The sequence below is a fragment of the Schistocerca piceifrons genome, chromosome 8 (genome assembly GCF_021461385.2).
Source record: "Schistocerca piceifrons isolate TAMUIC-IGC-003096 chromosome 8, iqSchPice1.1, whole genome shotgun sequence".
Classification (NCBI taxonomy): Eukaryota; Metazoa; Arthropoda; class Insecta; order Orthoptera; family Acrididae; genus Schistocerca; species Schistocerca piceifrons.
In genome coordinates this window covers 416339094-416363745 of record NC_060145.1, presented here as the reverse complement: position 1 = coordinate 416363745, position 24652 = coordinate 416339094, and the positions used below count along the sequence as shown (strand labels likewise).

Here is a 24652-nt window from a genome sequence, read left to right as displayed (position 1 = left end):
GTAAAGTTTCTTGAATATAAAGTTTTAAACAGTTGTGCTTATTTATGGGAGACTATTATCTGGCTTGTTTGGCTTCAGCACATTTGGGTGCTTTCTCACCTGAAGGTTTTCAGGTGCTGCCTGGGTGTTCCAAACTACAAAAATGTAACTTTATCCAAGAACTTGTTTGTAGCCACATCAAGAAATACATCATCTGAAGTGCCACCAAGGTATCCAGTGGGTCCACATGACTGCATTTTCATTGCGTGAAGTAAAAGATTTTACAAGATATCACTATGACACACACATTTTAATCCTCATCTTTTTAAATACTTTAGCAATATTTTATCATTAATAAACATATGCACATTTCAAACGTCAACAATGAATCCTCATTTATAAGTGCAACAACTAAATTAACAATGCAACTGTGGTTCTCAAACTTGTCCAGCAAAAGAGTGCTTAGGGAAAGATGCATTTTTCAAATGCTACAGATTGCCTTATGTTCTCAGTTTCATGAAAATGCCAGATACAGGATCAAGGGATCACTCTGCAGATTGCTTCTGCCAAAAAATATCATGTAGAGAACTATGTAAAAATAATAGTATGTACAAACCATGTTTCCATGAGACTGGGTCTCATTCAGCACCAGTTAAGTATCTCAGCTAGAAATCTGATCATTTGTTGAATGTGTGTGTAAATCAAATGTCCATCAAAATAGAAATACATTTAAATATAAATAAAAAAATCCTGTTTACCAAGTGATAACAGATACATTTTGAAAAAGGTTTGAAAAAACAGGTGTCTTCATCTTGCAAAAGGTTGCAGGGAACAAGATCAATCAGGTATTAGTAAATGAAGTTACCCAGCTACAGTCGTTTTTAACATAGTCACTGCCCCATTGACAAACAGAAATTATACGAAATGAAAGCAGCTGTCAGAAGGACAATGAGAGAGTCTTTTAATGAATTTGAAAGCAATATTTTATCTGCAGATTCTGAAAATAACCCCAAAAATTTTTGGTCATACGTAAAATCTATGAACGCTACAAATAATTCAATACCTTCTCTTGCTGACAGTATGGGTAATGTAACTGAAGAGTATAGACAGAAGGCTGAAATTCTAAACCTAGCTTTCAGAAACTTGTTTACGGTAGATGACTGCAGCACCATTCCCCCTTTCAATTATTGAACAAATGCAAGGATGGCTGACATAGTGTCTAGTGTATCTGGTATTGTAGAACAGTTAAGATCCTTAGATGCTAGGAAGGCATCTGGCCCAGACGGTATTCCTGTAAGATTGTATGTTGACTATGTGACTATGCTACAAATATAGCACCATTCTTATCCATCACCTATCAGAGATCAATGGAACAACAGGAAGTTCCATGGGACTGGAAGAATCTATAAAAAGGGTAGAAAATCGGATGCACAAAATTACCGGCCAATTTCACTGGCATCAATCTGTTGTAGAATCATGGAACATATTTTGTGTTCAGACACAATGACCTTTCTAGACTCTGAGAAGCTCATCTGCAGAAACCAGCACAGTTTTCGGAAAAAGTGGTCATGTGAGACACAACTGGCCCTCTTTGTGCATGATACACAACAGGCTCTAGATACCAGCTCCCAGGTTGATGCCATATTTCTCAACTTTCGAAAGATGTTTGACTCAGTTCTGCACTGTTGCGTGCTCCAAAATTGCATGTTTATGTTCTATCTGATGACATATGTGGTTGGACGGAAATTTTTCTAACAGACAGGGAGCAGTACGTTGTCCTGAATGGGGTGACTTCAACAGAAACAAGTGTAACTTCAGGGGTGCCCCAGGACAGGGTAATAGGTCCGCTGCTTTTTATGATTTACATAAATGATCTGGCTGATGGTAATGACTGCGGCATTAGACTCTTTGCTGATGATGCTGTAGTCTACAGGAAAGTAGTGAATAAATCAATGAGTATTTGCAGAAAATTAATGCATGGTGTAATGACTGGCAGTTATCTCTCAATATTAGTAAGTGTAACCTACTGTGTATAACAGGGCAAAAATCCCCATTAATGTATGAGTGCAAAATAAATGCCCAGTCTTTGGACGTGGTAACATCTGTCAAGTATCTGGGTGTGACTATTCGAAATGATCTCAAATGGAATAATCAGAATACACAAGTAACTGGTAGGGCAAACTCTAGATTGGGGTTTATTGGTAGAATCCTGAAGTGATGCAGTGCTTTTTGAAGGAAATACAATATGTTGGTTTGTCCAGTCTTAGAGTATTGCTCGTCTCTATGGGACCCTTACCAGTTGGGTCTGATTCAAGAGATTGGGAAGGTCCAAAGGAGAGTGGCAAGATTCATGACTGGTACATTTAGCCATTGCAGGAGCATTACAAATCTCATAGAAAGTCGGAACACTCTTGCAGATAGACGGCGCACTAAACGGAATGGGCTGCTCACTAAATTCTGAAACCCGATCTCCGCTGAGGATGTAGAGCATATATTATTACCACCAACTTTCAAATTGCGCAGTGATCACCATTCAAGGATAAGGGAAATTAGAGCTTGTACTGAGGCGTTCAGACAGTTGTTTTTCCCTCACGTGATCCGTGAGTGGAACAGAGGGTGGGTGAGTGGGTGGGTGGATGGGTGGGGAGGGGGGGTGGGGGGTGGGGGGGGGGGGGGGGGGGAATATGACTTTGACGTGAATTATGCCCTCTGCCACAATCCGCTTGGTGGCTAGCGGAGTATATATGTAGATGTAGAAGTGGAACAAGAGGAATAGTTTCACTAACCAAACAGTCTATGGGTGTACCACCAGTTCACTGTGTCTAATGGGCACAACAGACATGTCACCATTGACAGGTGCACTGATGAACTGAGCTCCAGAAGGCATGCAGGTGACTTGCTTCATGGGCCAGTCACTCTGCAGTCTGAACCTGTCGACATGCATTGGTGTTCATGGAGATGCAAGTGTCAATGTCTGTGTTAGTGTTGATGCAGGTGCTCTGTCTGCCCTGCTTGCAGATAATTTTGTTTGCTGAGAGTCTTCTCAAGTGAATTTAGTGCTGATTTCTGAGCATTACTAAGACTATAGCTGCAATCTCAGTTGATGAGGTCATCTCTGATGTGAATTTCTATGACCTCTCTAATGCCAGGGTTCAGTCCTCGAAGTACTCCATATACAAATAAGTGAGCATAGGCAAGAGTAAGCTGCCCATTGTAACTCCTTCCATTTGTTCACAGTATTCTCCATTAAACAGAAAAAACATGGAGATCAGCCCTTACCTGTAAAGGTCAGTGGACTTCTCATCAACATTCTGATCAATAAGTTCTACTGACACTTATAGAGGCACCCTGGTGAAAAAGGAAATGACGTCAAAACTTACCACACTGATGTTATCAACATGTTTTACAAAATAAACAGAATTGTGGACATATTGAGGGAATTTACCCACATTAGGGTGTAATATTTCCATCAGGTATTTTGCAAGCAAATATGGAGTTGCCCTAATGTTGCTGACAATAGGGCCCAATCCTGCCCCATCTTTGTGGACTTTAGGAGGTCCATAAAGTTCTGGCAGTACAGATCTTAAAGGTAATAGTTCCTTGGCATCTTTGCTGGTAAATCTGAGTCATTGAGAAAAGCCCTAGTATTGTTCTCCACCTTCTTTTTGGGCACAGTGCTGATCTTCCTATACAAGTTGTCACCTAGCAGACTCTGCATCTTTTCAATATAGCCCTTCTGTGAAAGGACAGTAACATTTCCTTTGAAAGCAGGTAAGACAACAGTCTCAGGGTACTCCCTCAGATGCCAAATAGCTGCCCTCTCTCTGCTGGTAATGTTTGACTTTGTAGGCTTTGTTCTCACCAGATCACAGTAGGTTTCACAATGTACTTCTTCAGCTACTTCAGGTGGTAGTTGCACTGCAACCTGTTCAACTGTGCTGATGATGTCGGCAACTGGTTTTAACTAACGGGTGGGAGCAAAGTTAAGTTACTTCATCACAACTGAAGCTGCATCGTCACTCAGCTTATTGTCTGTCACATTCATCCACAGATGATTTGTCAGAGAGAATTGAGAATTTTGATATTTGATGCCCTGTGGCCTTCAGCTGCCAACCAGGTAACACCATAAATCTAGTCCCAGATCCAGAAATTAAATTGACTGGGCAGTTCCAAATGTAGTGTGAATAGTTCCTGAGAGTTATACTCAAGGCTCCAGTGGGTAAGGTGCATCATCTCACATAGCAAGGCAAGGCTGCCCTGCTTCTTAATTCTCCTGGCTGCTGCAGAATTGATGTGATGCTTAACCTTAGCAAAGTTCGGTACAACACGATGGCATGACATCTCTTCAGAAATGCAAGAGCACTCAGCAGATGGCACATATTGTTGAATTTCTTCATGCTGTGGCACATATCCTTCCTGTTAAGGTATATGATGGGATTTTTCAGTTTCTCCTAACCCATTTGTTGATTGAACAGTCCACAGGAGTACTACTTGTTCATAGCATCCAACACACACAATATTTGGTGACCATACAGGTTAGCATGACAGATGCATTGATGAACTGATCTCCTGAGGGCACACCTCTGGCTTATACCTCCTCACCCTGTGAGCCATTCCCTCAACTGTCCACACCTGTGGCCTTGCATTGGCATTCATGGAGGGACTAGAATCAGCATCTGTGGTAGTGTTAATGTAGGTGCTCTGTCTGTGCCGGTCATCAGATCGGTTTGTTTGATGTGAATCTTCTTAATTAAACTTAGTGCTGGTTCACAAATATTACTAAGATTATAGCTGCAATCTTGGTTGATGAGATCATCCCTGGTGTGAATTTCTATGGACTCTAATGATATTGTCCCTGTGACAAGATCTGAGTGCATTTTAACTCCCTCTCAATATTATCAGGCAAACAGTGCTCTGTGACTGCTGAATTGTTGGGATATGTCAGTTGAGTGTGCGTCTGGTTCCCAGGAAATGATCTTTGATGGGGCACATTGTCTGTCCAATACATGTCTTTCCACACTGACACAGAATCTGGTATACATCAGTCTTCTGCAAACTGAGTTCATGTGTGATGCTTTCCAATAATGCTCATGTTTCATTGCATGTGCAAGAGACAATTTTTACACAGTGCTTCTTTAATATGCATCAAATTTTTCTCAATAGTTCACCAGGCAGTGGCTGTCTCTTCCACCATGACTTCTTTCATCTCCGAAGGCTGTACTGTAATGGTGGGACAGAGAGCATGCCTAAACTGCCATTCTGGGTACCTGTTCTTTTGGAATGCAGTTCTGAGGTGTTCCAGCTCCTGGGGAAGAAGTATTTTTGTTTAATGGAGAATACCATAATCAAACATAAGGTGTTGCAATGGGCAGCCCACTCTCACTTGTGGTTGCGAATTTGTATATGGAGTACTTTGAGGAGGAAGCCTTGGCATCATCCAAATGGAAACCTGCATGTTTTTTCCATTATATGAATGACTCAATCATCATCTGGCCCCTTGGAAGAGACAAATGCCTTGACTTCCTTACACATTTGGACTCTGTACATCCCACTATCAAATGCATTATGGAGACCAAAGGAGAAGGAAAGTTACCATTCCTGTATGTTGTCTACATAGTTCCACGTAGTCAGCACGTACACAACTTTCCCACTAGAGTGCGCCCCGTTAAGCACAACAGCGCAGGCACAGCACTTGTCCATCTCCGCACTATGAGATGGCGCTGCCTTAGAGATGGACCAAATTCTGCTTCTGCCGATCTGCATATTAATATGTAACGCAGCCAATGAGATTGCAGCTAATGTAGAACCTTTTCTCCTCATGGATCACACTCTTGCAGTGATACCTGAATGCGCGAGGTATTATAATGAGTCTACAGACCTCCGATTTGTCAGTCTGCATTTGTCTGCACCAGTCTGCATCAGTCTGCATTAGTCTGTACCAGTCTATAGGCAAGTTTCAGTCTGCACCTAATAAGATTACCATATTCCTGTACATAGCCATGAAGATAAATGTATAGACACTTTGTCAAGTACCAGAGATATGTGAGAATAAGATGAATGTACCAAGACCAAAGGAACTTCAGATTGTCAATTGTAAATAGCATCCAGAATCAAGTTACATAAGGTTTATGCTTGTTACTATTTTCATAAATGTGTGTGAAAGTTAATCAAGTTCTGTTTAAAGTTGGTCACCATCAATCTGCTACTCTAAGCATGCAAGTGGCATTTCTATCATCTGACCTAACGGCAGAAGATAAACATGCCACGATAAGATCACGAGACATATTGCTGACACTCGCCTACTTAGTTATAGCGACAAGTCAAATAATCTGATGATGTGTGTACTGAAGGTCTTACAGTATGCACACCACACTGGACATCATGGTGAAGTGAAGAGCTGATGACACCATAAGCTATGGTATGTATCAGAAAAAAACACAGACAGACCAGTATTTGCAATCAGACAGCTTCCACCACCCTTCACAGAGGAATAGGACAGTAAAAACTCTAGCACATGGGGCATGCATCATCTCAGGTGCAGCTAGTTTTCCTGTACCTCAGACTGGTTTGATGATGTTACCTGGGTGGCAGCCAATTTCATCCATAGCTAGGCCACAGCACATCATACATCACAATTCTCACATCTGTCTGACAAACCATCATTGCAAACCTCATGCAAGACAGTCAGTCATCAATCTGACTGACAAGGAGCCGAGTGATGAAGCGGTTTCTGTTCTGGAGAAGGAATTTAATTTTGCTCCCACCCATAAGTTCACACAAATCACGGTTGATGCAAGCACAGTTGAACAGGTTGCTGTGTGACTACTGCCTGAAGATGCTGAAGATGTATGTCAGAAAACCTACCATGTTCTGACAAGAACAAATCCTACAAAGTCAAACATTATCAGCAGAGAGAGAGCAGCTGGTGGGATCTGGGAGAGTTCCCTGAGACTGTTGTCTTACCTACTGACAAAGGCAGTGCTACTGTTGTTCTTTCCCACAAGGACTACACTGAGAAGATGCAGAGCCTTCTAGATGATGACTCCTACAGGAAGATCGATGCTGACCCCAGAAAGGAAATAGAGAACAAAACTAAAGTGCTTCTTAAGGACTCAGATTTACCAGAGGCAGTCCTCAAGGACCCATACTACCAAGACTTTATGGACTCCCAAAATCCACAATGATTGTCAGCAGCATTAGGGCACCAACATATTTGCTGGCAACAGACCTGATGGAAATACTAAGCCCTTATGTGGGTGAGTGTCCTCATCATGTCCGCAATTCAGTGGGTTTTGTAAAACACCTCAATAACTTCAGAGCAAAAGACTTAGATATCCTGTTGAGTTCTGTCCTCATTTCATTATTCATCAGGGTGCCCCCATAAGAGTCACTAGAGCTTATAAGGTAGAAATTTGATGACAGGACCATTGACCTTTGCTGGCATGTCCTGATCTCCATGTTTCTTCTGTTTAATGCGTAATACTGTGAACAAATATAAGGAGCCACAATGGGCAGCCTACTCTCAACAGAGGTATACAGAGTACTTCAAGGAGGGAGCCCAGGAATCATCCAAGTGGAAATCCACATGTTTTTTCCATTATATGGATGATATGTTCATCATCTGGCCCCATGAGACTCGACATTTTTACACATTTGGACTCCATGCATCCAAGCATCAAATTCACTATGCAGACCAAAGCAGAAAGAAAATTACCATTTCTGGGTGTAATGGTGAATAGAAGAGCTGATGACACTCTGGCCAATGGTGTATATCGGAAAAAAAAGTACACCGTCTGGGATCTGCATGCAGAGAGCTCCATCACCCCTCACAGAGAAATGGGTACTAAAAACACTAGTACACAGGGTGTGCACTGCCTCAGATGCAGGGAGTCTACCCAAGGAGCTAGAACACCTCAGAACTGTATTCTGAAAAAACAGGTATCCAGAATGGCAGATTAGGTGCACTCTCTACCTCACCACAACGGTACAACCTGTGGAGATGTAAGAAGTCACAATGGAAGAGACAGCCACTGCCTTTATACCATACACTGGTGCAATGTCGGGAAAAATTGGACATATATTTAAGTAGCACTGAGTAAAAACTGTCTGTCTGCCTGCCCAATAAAATATGAGAATTATTGGAAAGTGTCAAACACGATCTTGGGGTGTGGAAGCCCCTCGTGTACCAGATTCCATGTGAATGTGGAAATATAAATATATTGGACAGACAGTGGGCACCATCAGAGTTCATTTCTGAGGAAACGGGAGGCACACTCAACTGACATATCCCAAGTCAGCAGTCACAGAACATTGTTTGCCTGAGAATAATGTAAGGAAGTAAAAATGTGCCTGGATCTTGTCATAGACTTCCAAATAGTGGGACAGCAACATTAGAGAGGCCATAGAGATTCTCACCAGGGATGACCTCATCAACCAAGGTTATAGCTATAATCTTAATGAGACTTGTGAACCAGCACTGTGTTTCATTAAGAAAATCTCATCAAACAAAATAATCTGGTGATCAAGGTGGGAAGAGCACCTACATGAGTGCTGTCTGTGGTACAGACACCAACACTAGCATCTCCATGACTGCCAATGTGTGGCCACAGGCACAGATAGTGGAGGCAATGGCTCAGGGGACATGGGGATGTAACATGGCTGTGCATCCTCAGAATCTCAGTTCATCAGCACACATGATGATGGCAACACGTCTGATTACCGAAATATTGTGCCCACTGGACACTGTGAATTGGCTAACCAATAAACAGTTATCTGTTATTCGTTAGCAGTTTCGTATAACAGCTATGCTATAGGGACCAGAAATGAAAGTTTACAATACATTTAGGCACTTTATAGATGTTCTCACATTTACTAATGACAAGTCTCACCAATATGAATAGATATGCTTTTTCAACAAGGACTTTTATTTCATAAAAATCTGATGTCCTTTGACTTACAAACAACGTAGAGAATCATGGTACTTGTACACTATTTCTGTTTCTTGTTTTTTCGAATCATGCTTCTATTGTTTATTCCAGTTTTTGTACTTGAAAACTGTCTAAGGCCAAAACCTGATTCATATAACAATAAAATAAAAATTATTACAGTCAGATGATAGTAGCATTATTCAAAAAATTTACCATGGGTGTGATTCCAGCCAAAATAAAAATTAGGCAAACAAATGACTACAATTTCAGAAAAATTAGATGATTTATTCAAGAGAAAGAGCTACATAGATCAAGCAAGTCAATAATGCATTGATCATCCTCTGCTCCTTGTACAAGTATTTATTCTGCTTAGCACTGACTGACAGACTTATTGGATGCCTTCCTGGGTATAACATGCCAAATTCTGTACAAGTGGTGTGTCACATCATCAAAGTCTCAATGTAGTTGGATGACCCTGCCCATAAATTTGAAATGTTCTCAGTTGGGGAGAAATCCTGTGACCTTGCTGGCCAAGGGAGGTTTTCGCAAGCACAAAGAAAAGCCCCAGAAACTCTCATTGTGTGTGCACAGGTATTATCCTGGAAAAATGCAAGTCCAGGATGTTTGCCATGAAGGGCAACAAAACAGGTGGTAGAATATCATTGACATACCACTGTCCTGGAAGGTTGCTGCATACGACAATCAAAGCACTTCTGCTATGAAGAGAAATGACATCCCAAACCATCATTCCTGCTTGTCAGGCTGTGTGGCAGGTGACAATCAGGTTGGTATTCCATCACTGTCTGGGATGCCTCCTGACATGTCTTTGCTGGTTACCTGGGCTCAGTTTGAAATGGAAGAAACTTCTTCAGTCAATGAGATTCCAGGCTGAAGACATATCTGGAGCCATCCTGGGCAGCAGTGGGATACAAACCTGTCTGTCTTCCACCATACAGCCTGACAACCAGGAATAATCGTGTGCCATTTCTTTTCATAGCAGGACCACTTAAGCTGTCATCTGTGGCACCATTACACCACAGCAGTTCATCAGTACAAGTGGTGTGTCACATCATCAAAGTCTCAATGTAGTTGGATGGCCCTGCCCATAAATTTGAAATGTTCTCAGTTGGGGAGAAATCCTGTGACCTTGCTGGCCAAGGGTGGTTTTGGCAAGCACAAAGAAAAGCAGTAGAAACTCTCATTGCGTGTGCACAGGTATTATCCTGGTAAAACGCACAAGTCCAGGATGGTTTGCCATGAAGGGCAACAAAACAGGTAGTAGAATATCATTGACATACCGCTGTTTTGATGCCCTTCGTGGCAAGACCTCCTGGTCTTACATTTCAGCAATACCATACCTGGCAAGAGTTTTTACTGCTTATCTTTATGCTTGTCAAACTCTACCTTGACCAGTAAGTTCACTGGATTTCTCCCCAATTGAGACCATTTGAAGCAGTATGGGCAAAGCTCTCCAACCAGCTCAAGATTTTGATGATCTAATGTACCACATGGATAGAATATGAGAACTTGCAACAACTCCATCGAGCAATGCCAAACTGAACAACTGCTTGCACAAGGACCAAACCTGGATCAAATTGTTATTGAGTTGCTCAACTTGTGGAGCTCTTTCTCTTGAATAAATCCTCTAATTTTTCTGAAACTGTAATCATTTGTTCGTCTGCACACATACATCACATTTACCAATATCTGTCCCATTCAAGACATATGGAGATAACAAAATTACTAACTGTGTTGTCAAAAAGTTATAACTGCGTTCTTCAGTTGGTGGAAATTAACTCATATGGGTCAAGAAACTCTGGCCAAGTTTACTTTAAGAGTGTTAATGAACTAAAACCATACAATTTACAGGAAGATGCTAATAAGGAGATGCTTTTTGTCAGTAAACAACATAAAAACACACATTTCAAGAAACCCCTCAATGTACAGAGAAAAATAAACAAACAATATGAAAATAAAAAACAAGAAGTAAACCTGGTCATGGAAAAAATGAGCTGTGGTAGAAACTTTATGTCAACAGGGCAAGGTCAGTATCTCATTTTAACAACACTCTGTCACAGACACATATGTCATCAAAAATGCATAGTCTTTTGATCCAAATTGTGCTGAGTACACGTGTAATCAAATTAAATGGTTTCTAAATTATTATATGTTTGGGAGTGAACTTCAAGTCCATACTGGTTACAGTCAAGTTATTCCTTCATAAGGAAAAGGTGACAAAGATGGAGTGACAAACATATGTCAAAAGATTTATTAATGACACAAATCCAGTTTTGAATACTCCCTCTTGAAAAAATAAATAAATAAAGAAATGTTACAACAGATAAAACATCAAGGAACAACGGTAACGATGTTCAAACAACTTACAGAACTGCAGTCTGGTGACATCTTTGACAGCTGTCAATATCTTGACAAGTGAAAACATTATTTTCAAGGTCAAATGCAACAAGAGAGGGCTTCATAGGGAAACTTAAAACCTTGGATTGCAGGGCTACACTGACAAAAAAGCATAATACAGCATTTGTAGGAAGTCAATACAAAACACTGTATACAAACAGCATCACCAGTATGCTGGTGATGTATCACGCTGCAATTATGTAACTACAGCTGAGTGGACAGCATGCCAGCTTGTCACGCCAAGGGGCCCGGGTTCGATTCCCGGCTGGGTTGAAGATTTTCTCTGCTCAGGGATTGGGTGTTTGTGTTGTCTTCATCATCATCATTTCATCCTTATCAATGCACGAGTCACCAAAGTGTGATGTCACCTCAAAAGACTTGCACCAGGCAATTGGGTCTACCCACTGGGAGGCCCCTACCACACCCCATTTCATTTCATTTCAGTGTCTTTATTCTGGAATTATAGAATACCTTATTTTTGTCTTCAGAAATTGTCACAATTTGCCATAAATTAAATGGCAAACCTCACATACACAACCAAATGATCAGATATCCCAGTTAATACACGATAATGATATGAATATAATAGAGGGAAACATTCCACGCAGGAAAAATATATCTAAAATCAAAGATGATGTGACTTACCATACGAAAGTGTTGGCAGGTCGTTAGACACACAAACAAACACAATCATACACACAAAATTCTAGCTTTCGCAACCAACGGTTGCTTCATCAGGAAAGAGGGAACGAGAGGGAAAGACGAAAGGATGTGGGTTTTAAGGGAGAGAGTAAGGAGTCATTCCAATCCCGGGAGCGGAAAGACTTACCTTAGGTGGAAAAAAGGCCAAGTATACACTCGCACACACACCCATATCCAACCACACATACACAGGCACAAGCAGACATTTGTAAAGGCAAAGACATTCGGCAGAGATGTCGGTCAAGGCAGAAGGACAGAGGCAAAGATGTTATTGAAAGACAGGTGAGGTATGAGCAGCGGCAACTTGAAATTAGCGGAGGTTGAGGCCTGGCGGATAACGAGAAGAGAGGATATACTGAAGGGCGAGTTCCCATCTCCGGAGTTCTGACAGGTTGGTGTTAGTGGGAAGTATCTAGATAACCCGGACAGTGTAACACTGTGCCAAGATGTGCTGGCCGTGCACCAAGGGATGTTTAGCCACACAGTGATCCTCATTACCAACAAACACTGTCTGCCTGTGTCCATTCATGCGAATGGACAGTTTGTTGCTGGTCATTCCCACATAGAAAGCTTCACAGTGTAGGCAGGTCAGTTGGTAAATCACGTGGGTGCTTTCACACGTGGCTCTGCCTTTGATCGTGTACACCTTCCGGGTTACAGGACTGGAGTAGGTGGTGGTGGGAGGGTGCATGGGACAGCTTTTACACCGGGGGCAGTTACAAGGGTAGGAGCCAGAGGGTAGGGAAAGTGGTTTGGGGATTTCATAGGGATGAACTAAGAGGTTATGAAGGTTAGGTGGACGGCGGAAAGACACTCTTGGTGGAGTGGGGAGGATTTCATGAAGGATGGATCTCATTTCAGGGCAGGATTTGAGGAAGTTGTATCCCTGCTGGAGAGCCACATTCAGAGTCTGATCCAGTCCCGCAAAGTATCCTGTCACAAGTGGAGCACTTTTGTGGTTCTTCTGTGGGAGGTTCTGGGTTTGAGGGGATGAGGAAGTGGCTCTGGTTATTTGTTTCTGTACCAGGTCGGGAGGGTAGTTGCGGGATGCGAAAGCTGTTTTCAGGTTGTTGGAGTAATGGTTCAGGGATTACGGACTGGAGCAGATTCATTTGCCACAAAGACCTAGGCTGTAGGGAAGGGACCGTTTGATGTGGAATGGGTGGCAGCTGTCATAATGGAGGTACTGATGCTTGTTGGTGGGTTTGATGTAGACGGACGTGTGAAGCTGGCCATTGGACAGATGGAGGTCAACGTCAAGGAAAGTGGCATGGGATTTGGAGTAGGACCAGGTGAATCTGATGGAACCAAAGGAGTTGAGGTTGGAGAGGAAATTATGGAGTTCTTCTTCACTGTGAGTCCAGATCATGAAGATGTCATCAATAAATCTGTACCAAACTTCGGGTTGGCAGGCCTGGGTAACCAAGAAGGCTTCCCCTAAGCGACCCATGAATAGGCTGGTGTACGAGGGGGCCATCCTGGTACCCATGGCTGTTCCCTTTAATTGTTGGTATGTCTGGCCTTCAAAAGGGAAGAAGTTGTGGGTCAGGATGAAGCTGGCTAAGGTAATGAGGAAAGAGGTTTTAGGTAGGGTGGCAGGTGATCGGCGTGAAAGGAAGTGCTCCTTCGCAGTGAGGCCCTGGACGTGCGGAATATTTGTGTATAAGGAAGTGGCATCAATGGTTACAAGGATGTTTCACGTGGGTAACAGATTGGGTAAGGATTCCAGGCATTCGAGAAAGTGGTTGGTGTCTTTGATGAAGGATGGGAGACTGCATGTAATGGGTTGAAGGTGTTGATCTACGTATGCAGAGATACGTTCTGTGGGGGCTTGGTAACCAGCTACAATGGGGTGGCCGGGATGATTGGGTTTGTGAATTTTAGGAAGAAGGTAGAAGATAGGGGTGCGGGGGGTCGGTGGGTCAGGAGGTTGATGGAGTCAGGTGAAAGGTTTTGTAAGGGGCCTAAGGTTCTGAGGATTCCTTGAAGCTCCGCCAGGACATCAGGAATGGGATTACCTTGGCAAACTTTGTATGTGGTGTTGTCTGAAAGCTGATGCAGTCCCTCAGCCACATACGCCCGATGATCAAGTACCACGGTCGTGGAACCCACGTCCGCTGGAAGAATGACGACGGATCGGTCAGCCTTCAGATCACAGATAGCTTGGGCTTCAGCAGTGGTGATGTTGGGAGTAGGATTAAGGTTTTTTAAGAAGGATTGAGAAGCAAGGCTGGAAGTCAGAAATTCCTGGAAGGTTTGGAGAGGGTGATTTTGAGAATGAGGAGGTGGGTCCCGCTGTGACGGAGGACGGAACTGTTACAGGCGGGGTTCAATTTGGATAGTGTCTTGGGGAGTTGGCACTGGGTAATTTTAGGGAAGTCTCAGTTTGCTGTTGTTGAGTCATTGGAGCATCAGTGGACAGGGACTCCCAGCGCCTCAGCTGTTCCAGAGGAGTCGCCTCAACTGCGGGAGGAGTCTGGAGGCCTCAAACCAACAGGCTTACTTCGGGAAGCTGTGGCTGAGCGGTGACATCTCTGCCGAATCTCTTTGCCTTTACAAATGTCTGCTTGTGTCTGTGTATGTGCGGTTGGATATGTGTGTGTGTGCGAGTGCATACCTGTCCTTTTTTCCCCCTAAGGTAAGTCTTTCCGCTCCCGGGATTAGAATGACTCCTTACCCTCTCCCTTAAAACTCACATCCTTTCGTCTTTCCCTCTCCTTCCCTCTTTCCTGATGAAGCAACCGTTGGTTGCGAAAGCTTGAATTTTGTGTGTATGATTGTGTTTGTGTGTCTATCTACCTGCCAGCACTTTCGTATGGTAAGTCACATCATCTTTGTTTTTAGATATATTTTTCCTGCGTGGAATGTTTCCCTCTATTATATTCATATCATTAATTTGAACCCAACAATTACGTTTGTTATTGTCACTGTTGCATTTCGAAATCTTTTCTGTCATCTTATTTTCTCTTTCTGTTTTTGCCAGTAGGTTCACTTTGTATTCACCTTCTCCTTTTTACCGTAATCTACTATACAATTTTATCCCACCTATATATACTCAATAATACGTAACCCACTTCCAAACCACAACCATTTTTTTTTTCCAACACTACCGCTGCTATAAAATCTACCGTTTCTAGTTCACAAACAGTTCCTTTCACCTATTAAACAACCATTTCGGCTAGTTCTAATAACTTTCGCTTTATTTCCATTTGCATTTTTCCCACATCATTGATCATTTTTAGCCGGTTCCCACAGGTTTTAACGTCATTATTTCTTCGTCAGACAATTGTTAGCCTCATTCTCATAATCTGCCATCACAAAACCACTCCTTTTAATACATTTACACGTAGTTTTTTCGAAATTTTCCCGAATTTCTCCACCCTTTAACGTGTTTTGGTGGCAACACAACCACCTAACCTTTATGCACATCGTTGTCTACCAACCCAAGTTCACCACAGGATCAACACAGCCCAGCTTTAACCAACACTTTTTCGCCTTTTTTCACACCAGATCTCCAGTTGCTTTCTAGTTCGCCTTTATCTCTCCCCATATATTTTTATTTTCATTTTCATTTCAGCCTCATGTTACACTTTCCACCTTCCAATACCATGTCACCCTCACAACACCCCCACAACGACCCCATTAAGTTTTATTTACATTCCCTCCGCAAACAAGCCTTCACCCTAGCCAGATTACGCTCCTGTATTTTATTTTCTCAGGCTTGTCTGACATTTGGCATTACTCCCAAAGGCCTCACACTTAAAGTTCCCATCTCTGGCTGCAACCCTTCTTTCCATCAGTCCCTATACCAGCTCCAAACTGAACAATCCATTGCCCTCACCCACCTAATCCTTCACCTACACATCAACTCAGCCAATGAACACACCCGTCAACTCCTATCCTTAATAAAAGTCCTTAATCTTTCCTCTCCCACATACACACCGGCTGTTCAGAGCATCCTCCTACAGGCCAACCACAAATTAGAACAGCATGCCACCCTCCACCTCAAAAAACTATCCAATCTCCTGGTTTCCCACCTCTGGAAAGGCAACTCACTCACCCTTCACAACCTTTCCAGCAAACCTCAACCTCCTCTCATTGCACACAAACCCAGTCTCTCTGATCTACTCAATCTCCCACTTCCATCTCCACTCCCTCCAAAACCTCAAAATTCCAATCAACACAATCTGGAACCACAATACCCCAATTCAGTAGTTAACCTTTCCTCCAAACCTCTCTCCCAATCCGAAACCTCTGTCCTATCCAACGGCCTCACCTTCAGCCCCCCTCCCAGATTCAACCAAACAGCCCTCGTCAAAGATTTACTGTCCTACACTCGTACTCTCTGCTGGAAATATCACTTTGCCACGAAGAAAAATTATCCTAATCCTACTCCTAATGATCCAACTCCCCTAGACACTATCCAAATTGAACCCTGTCTGGAACAGTTCCGTCCTCCGTCACAGTGGGACCCACCTCCTCTTCCTCAAAATCACCCTCTCCAAACCTTCCAGGAATTTCTGACTTCCAGCCTTGCTTCTCAATCCTTCTTAAAAAACCTTAATCCTACTCCCAACATCACCACTGCTGAAGCCCAAGCTATCCGTGATCTGAAGGCTGACCGATCCATCATCATTCTTCCAGCGGACATGGGTTCCACGACCGTGGTACTTGATCGTCGGGCGTATGTGGCTGACGGACTGCATCAGCTTTCAGACAACACCACATACAAAGTTTGCCAAGGTAATCCCATTTCTGATGTCCTGGCGGAGCTTCAAGGTATCCTCAGAACTTTAGGCCCCTTACAAAACTTTTCACCTGACTCCATCAACCTCCTGACCCCACCGACCCCCCGCACCCCTATCTTCTACCTTCTTCCTAAAATTCACAAACCCAATCATCCCGGCCGCCCCATTGTAGCTGGTTACCAAGCCCCCACAGAACGTATCTCTGCATATGTAGATCAACACCTTCAACCCATTACATGCAGTCTCCCATCCTTCATCAAAGACACCAACCACTTTCTCGAATGCCTGGAATCCTTACCCAATCTGTTACCCCCGGAAACCATCCTTGTAACCATTGATGCCACTTCCTTATACACAAATATTCCGCATGTCCAGGGCCTCGCTGCGATGGAGCACTTCCTTTCACGCCGATCACCTGCCACCCTACCTAAAACCTCTTTCCTCATTACCTTAGCCAGCTTCATCCTGACCCACAACTTCACTTTTGAAGACCAGACATACCAACAATTAAAGGGAACAGCCATGGGTACCAGGATGGCCCCCTCGTACGCCAACCTATTCATGGGTCGCTTAGAGGAAGCCTTCTTGGTTACCCAGGCCTGCCAACCCAAAGTTTGGTACAGATTTATTGATGACATCTTCATGATCTGGACTCACAGTGAAGAAGAACTCCATAATTTCCTCTCCAACCTCAACTCCTTTGGTTCCATCAGATTCACCTGGTCCTACTCCAAATCCCATGCCACTTTCCTTGACGTTGACCTCCATCTGTCCAATGGCCAGCTTCACACGTCCGTCTACATCAAACCCACCAACAAGCATCAGTACCTCCATTATGACAGCTGCCACCCATTCCACATCAAACGGTCCCTTCCCTACAGCCTAGGTCTTTGTGGCAAATGAATCTGCTCCAGTCCATAATCCCTGAACCATTACACCAACAACATGAAAACAGCTTTCGCATCCCGCTACTACCCTCCCGACCTGGTACAGAAACAAATAACCAGAGCCACTTCCTCATCCCCTCAAACCCAGAACCTCCCACAGAAGAACCACAAAAGTGCCCCACATGTGACAGGATACTTTGCGGGACTGGATCAGACTCTGAATGTGGCTCTCCAGCAGGGATACAACTTCCTCAAATCCTGCCCTGAAATGAGATCCATCCTTCATGAAATCCTCCCCACTCCACCAAGAGTGTCTTTCCGCCGTCCACCTAACCTTTGTAACCTCTTAGTTCATCCCTATGAAATCCCCAAACCACTTTCCCTACCCTCTGGCTCCTACCCTTGTAACTGCCCCCGGTGTAAAACCTGTCCCATGCACCCTCCCACCACCACCTACTCCAGTCCTGTAACCCGGAAGGTGTACACGATCAAAGGCAGAGCCACGTGTGAAAGCACCTACGTGATTTACCAACTGACCTGCCTACACTGTGAAGCTTTCTATGTGGGAATGACCAGCAACAAACTGTCCATTCGCATGAATGGACACAGGCAGACAGTGTTTGTTGGTAATGAGGATCACCCCGTGGCTAAACATGCCTTGGTGCACGGCCAGCACATCTTGGCACAGTGTTACACTGTCCGGGTTATCTGGATACTTCCCACTAACACCAACCTGTCAGAACTCCGGAGATGGGAACTTGCCCTTCAGTATATCCTCTCTTCTCGTTATCCGCCAGGCCTCAACCTCCGCTAATTTCAAGTTGCCGCTGCTCATACCTCACCTGTCTTTCAACAACATCTTTGCCTCTGTCCTTCTGCCTCGACTGACATCTCTGCCGAATGTCTTTGCCTTTACAAATGTCTGCTTGTGCCTGTGTATGTGTGGTTGGATATGGGTGTGTGTGTGAGTGTATACCTGGCCTTTTTTCCCCCTAAGGTAAGTCTTTCTGCTCCCGGGATTGGAATGACTCCTTACCCTCTCCCTTAAAACCCACATCCTTTCGTCTTTCCCTCTCGTTCCCTCTTTCCTGATGAAGCAACCGTTGGTTGCGAAAGCTAGAATTTTGTGTGTATGATTGTGTTTGTTTGTGTGTCTATTGAGCTGCCAGCGCTTTCGTATGGTAAGTCACATCATCTTTGTTTTTAGATAAGTTAATACATGTTGTTAGACTGAATATCACACCCTGACTACTTTGGAACCACTCTACTGAAACACATATAAAATCCCACTCAAAGAAAGTTATATTTGTTTGTAATGAGAAACAAATCAACAATGTCAGCTGACAATGAGTGTCACACAAAACATGTTATGAGTGTCGTTTGCTTGCACTGACTCCATCTACACATTGTTAAAAGAAAATTGCAAGTATCTAAGTAAACATTAGAGAAAATATGCTTTATGTCTTTTAGAAGAGGCATTCAGTATAAGACTAATGTTAGAGTATTTCATACCTTTACTTTATAAACATCTGTCCCTGTATTTGTACATGATGAATTTCAACTATAGTGTTTTATATTTAGCACACACAACAATAACATAACGCATATTTCAATTGGTCACTTGGATGGCCTATTTCCAAAAGAGTTCAAAGCTGATAATTAGCTTTAAGAGTGTGCTTCTATTCTTCAGTCAGTCTGACATAAACTGTCCTATCAATCTCTAACTGCTTTTCACCCTCGTCCCTTTGTCAAGTTCTGTAATTACCTTACCACTCTATCAGATATTCTTTATCCCCTCTTTTTGTTCATGTTTTATGTTCTGTAATGTTTTGTGGGGATCACATTATTTAAATGCTCCTGGAAGAGTCATTGTATGATCATGAGGCACCTATTAGCTTCCAAGCAGAATTGAATACACACAATATTTAAACAAAACATTTAAGCATACACAATACAGAATTATTTCCAGGAAAATCCAAGTAACTCCTTACAATAACATTCCCTACAAATATGTAAATTAAGATTAAAATTTTAATTCTAATAATGTTATTCATAGACATAGATTTTTTGGGATCCCCATGACTAATACGTTATTATTAACAATATTCCATTGTCAGTCACAATATTTTTATATTTTAACTGCTTTCCAAAGCATTTTGGAGCTACGAAAGATGATAGTAATTAGGAAATAACAATATTGTGACTGAAGATAGAATATTATTAACAAAATAATGCTACTATACTAACCTGTTGCTGTATTGCCACCAACAAGCATGTATTTTTTATCTGGTCGTTCTGCTAAAATACTAAATATTTCAGAAATTTGATCAACTTTGAACCAGTCTTTTGTCTGAAATTGTAAATGGAGTGGAGGTATTTCTGTGGAAAGCTGCAGTCCACATTGTTCACTTCCTTTTCCTCTCAACTTGCAACAGGACTCCCCATTCTTAAGACACATTTTGTCTTGCAACATATCCTAGACAAGAAGAAAAATGTTGAGTCTAATGTGGCATATTTACAATTATGAAACAGAGAAAAAGAAATACCCAGTATTTGTCCATGTTCACAAATAATTGTATGGTAAGTGCTTTGTTGCAAGTAAGAGAAACTTAACAGGGAAGATACACTGAAATTCAAATAGTATTCACGACATTAGAGAGGCAAAAACTATAAACACATGGATCACATAGTGTAATGATTATTTACTCACCTCAATATCCTGTGCTTTCTCCTTGAGGTGAGGAGGAGCATCACTAGCAAGACTTTTGAAAGCATCAAGGATTGGACGATATCCTGTGCATCGACATATGTTACCACCAAATGAGTTCTCAATGTCAGCCATGGTAACATCTTTTCCATCTTGTAGCAAGCTGTTCAAAATACATCTTTCTTATTGTACCCTTGGCAGAAAATGTAATGAACTAAGTGTACTCCACAGATAGAAATTCACAAAATTGTTCATACACTATTCTGCTTGTTCAATTACAAACATGTGACCCTACTTGAATTTTCTATGGTAACATTCATAAGTATTGAAGCTCAGTAAACAATGGAAAACCTGGGATGGAATAACAATAGCACAAGTTGGATGGACAGCTATTCACATCACATAGATGAGGCATTGAGTGACAGACATGCACTTTTGAAAGTAGACTAGTCAATATTTTTAAGCTACATGACAAAGTCCTTCAACAGATGTAGGACCATCTCCTCCCTTTCAACCTCAACCCACACACCTTCGTACATGCTCAACTCACACAAACATGGCCACTGTCATATCCAGTCCCTGAGGCCTAAGTATATAGATATCTTCATTATGCAGCATTCTCCAATGAACTGTAACAGGAGCCCAAACAACAAGTGACTGACATACTAAGGCATGTACTAAAATTCTGAAACACTGCACTGAAAATGACTAGTTACTAGCCAAAATCTAGATTTGCTTTAATAAAGCCTGAAAGGAAAGGATGGCTGACTGCTGTTCTCCATAATTTTGAAAGTCATATCACAGTTGCTGAGTACATTTCACATTCCTTATACAAGATAATTGAGTAGTTTGTACATTGGTTGACCAAAAATTGGCCACATTGAGTGCATTTGATGTTGCCCTCATCAGATCTCTCATGGTGCACATGGCTGGAGATGCCAAACACTGTAGCAGATGGCTGTTAGCCAACAAAGCACCACATTTACAAAACACTGACTCTACAGGAAAGAGCCACTTCTGCAAGCTAGTCTTGCATCTCATGGTACTAGAGTATAGTCTGTTGAAAGCCTTCCATGATATTCACTTCTCTGAATGACCAGGAGGGAGCTTTTCCTTTGGAACCAGCCAGTTCTCCTCACTTGCTGTGGTGTTCCTGTGGGAGCTTCGGTAGGTCCAAAAAGTTCTTTCTTGATTTCAGCTGAGGATTTGCTGACTGGTGACCATATAAATGGTGGGTTTCTACATTCATACCTTGCTTTTTCAGATCTATCAACTATCTTGAGTCTAATTTCAGGAGGGGCTACGGTATCAAGACATTGGAGGTTATCTGTGGGTGTAGGTCTTAGCAAGGCATCATAATGCAACAGGTATGATTATGCAGCGCATCAAAGTTTCCAGCACTGCTAGATTTGTGCAATGCCTAACATGTGTGCTAGTTCTCATCTTGAGCATGTGAGCTCCCAATGTGGCACCTGTCAGTTTTCACACTATGTTGTTTCTGGCAGAAACATTCTGTTTCATGTTTAGGCAGTGTTTCTTATCTGTAAACATACAGTCCAGACGCACTCCCAGTTGTTCCAGAGTCTACTCAGATGATTTGAAGGGTTTTAGCTACTTATTTGTTCCTGAGGTGGAATGCACGGGTCTGAATTTTGACAGGTTTCGGCATGCAGTGATTTCCTTTATGGTAGGTGGTAAATTCTTCCAGGGCTTTAGAGAGGATTAATTTCATATTTTCAAAACAATCAGCCTGAGCAGTGATTGCACAGTCATCAGCTTAGAGAAGGGGGGATATTTCAGGAAGGGGGATGGGGGAAGGATGCTTTCCAGGCTTAAGCCCACCTCCACCAAATGTGAAATTATAGATGTGTTTTTCTTAAACAACTGTACATAATGTCATAATAATATGGGGGGAAAACAAGAATTGACAACATTTCTGCTTCAGTATGAGAAGAAGCAGGTTGTATACTGCTACCATATGCTAATGACAGACTGTTTCTAAATGAATCTCTGCACAAAAGAGAATCACTGACAAATGGCATTATTGTAGTTGTAACTGGTTAATAGTAAATACAGTTTTTTAAATATTACAGCTTGTTTATTTAACTCTTTTGCTAGTGCATTTTTTGCAGCAAAGAGTGAAGATAATTTTTTTACTATCCTATTATAATTATGATCAGCAGACTATAACTATTTTATGATAATTTTATTTTTGAAAATTAGGATCAAGAACTATGGTGCTACATATATCACCACAGCACCTTTCTGAGGTATTAAAAGTGTGGTGGTAAATGAATTTTCCACTTTCCTTTTATGAGATGTTATATGCTGCCATTACATGTAGAACATAACGAGCAGTGTTTTCTGTTTTTATGTTTTCTTTTGCTTTATTTAAAAATATTTGTTCCCAATATTGAAGTTTACTAACTACAATTTGAAAACAGACCTTTGAAATTTATCATACAATAAAGGCATGAGCTAATATAGGTCACAATAATGTATATTGCAGAAGCAGAGCAATGTGCTCCGGCAACAGTAGTGACCCCATGAGAAACAGAAACTGATTGTTATGGCAGTTTTCATACACTTATTGCAGTGTACTACCATAACATGTTAGACATATAAAGAGCTGGTAAGATGTCTTCCCAAGGATTTGGAATATCCCTAAGTTAGTGGTAAGTAGATTTCCCAATGACCACAAATGACATTAACTTTGTGGTAAATATACTTCCTAAGCCCTTTCCAGAAACTACTTTGGTGGTAACCATACTTCCCAATAACTATTAAAACACTGTTGTTTGGTGGGATACATACTTACCACAGTCCTGAAGGCTATATTTTACAACAAACAGAAACTACAGCTGATGTAGGTGAGTGGCACTAGATGCCAGGTGCATACAGAAGTGGTAATGCATATTACCTTAAATGCTGAATTGGATTTTCACTTTGCAGCAGAGTGTGCATTGATATGAAACCTCCTGGCAGATTAAAACTGTGTGCCGGGCTGAGACTTGACTCAGGAACTGTGAGGACAGGGTGTGAGTCGTGCTTGGGTAGCTCAGTTGGTAGAGCACTTGCCCCTGAAAGGCAAAGGTCCCGAGTTCAAGTCTCGGCCCGGCACACAGTTTTAATCTGCCAGGAAGTTTCATACCTTAAAAGCTGTTCAGAAATACCTTTAGTTGGAAGTATACCCCCATGGTATGTGAAAGGGTTAAACAACATACTCCATTACACAATAACATGTTACATGGTTTCAGTTACATGTTTTCAGTTTTCGTCTAGTAACACATATCATATTAACACCAATGGTGAATTAAATACAGTACAAATTTTACAGGCTCAGTTTCAGCATATTACAGTATCCATACATGAAGAGAAGCAATGAACACTACAGAGATATAGGACACATTGTCAGAACATGACTGAGCCAGATATGTTCTAGTCTGTGTTGTACACTACTCTCTGCATTGCCAGTTCTTAAGTTATTGATATGACAGTGTCTGTAAAACCAATGTTACTGAATCTAGTATAATGAAATTTTGATTTTGAGAACTAAGAAAAGGTCCCCTTTGTTGGGTCCTGAAGAAAATAATTATCTTTTTTTTACACATCAAACTCTGACAATTCACTACCAAGCTGTAAGTATGACATAAGTGATTGTTTGCTATCAAATAATGAAAAAGTTGATGACCTCCAAAACCTTTTTGTGCCCAAAATGACTAACAAATTTCCGTTCATTTTTCAAAGTGGCCATATAATAAGTTCATCCTAATTTGGATGGAGAAATCTTTTTGGTTATTATACTCTCCCAAGGAGGGTTGTGCCTTCTTTTAAGTACTGTGCATTTTTCACTAAGACAGGTATGTGAAAAGGTAGTCACCAAAATGTTGGAGCCCTGACAACCTCACAGTTTTTGAAGTGGAACCATGCTCTTGAATATTTCAACATCCATGCAAGCAACACTCTTCATAAAGCTGCTGTAATGACAGTGAAAATTTTGTTCACATAATGATGAATAAGACAAAAGATATAAAATATTGTCTGGACCGAGGCCAAGTGGAGCAGGCAGAAAAAAATAGAGAAAACATTGAAGTGATGATTCTCTGTGGACTTCAGGAGGCTACCTTAAGGGACATAAGGACCTCAGGGCTACTGAAACTGACAAACAGGATGACAAAAACAAGGGTGAATTTTGCACTATTCTAAAATACCATGTGAAAGGTGATGAAAACCTATGAGCAAGTTTGGAAGGGATTGCTAAACATGACAAGTACATTAGAACCCAAC

At 41.9% G+C, this 24652-nt stretch overlaps 1 protein-coding gene and 1 non-coding gene across 2 annotated transcripts in view; one reads left to right on the top strand and one right to left on the bottom strand.

Annotated features, from left to right (window-relative positions):
• Positions 1-24652, bottom strand: part of LOC124711217 (indole-3-acetaldehyde oxidase-like) — a 243070-nt gene that overhangs the window by 124046 nt on the left and 94372 nt on the right. The window contains exons 5-6 of the mRNA XM_047241173.1: positions 20369-20528; positions 19906-20134 (exon numbers count right to left, since the gene is read on the bottom strand). Of these exons, the coding sequence (XP_047097129.1) occupies positions 19906-20134; positions 20369-20528 (389 nt within the window). The remainder of the gene's footprint in view (positions 1-19905; positions 20135-20368; positions 20529-24652) is intronic.
• Trnas-uga lies at positions 23412-23486 on the top strand. Its single transcript has one exon. It is a non-coding gene; the product is annotated as a tRNA-Ser (tRNA).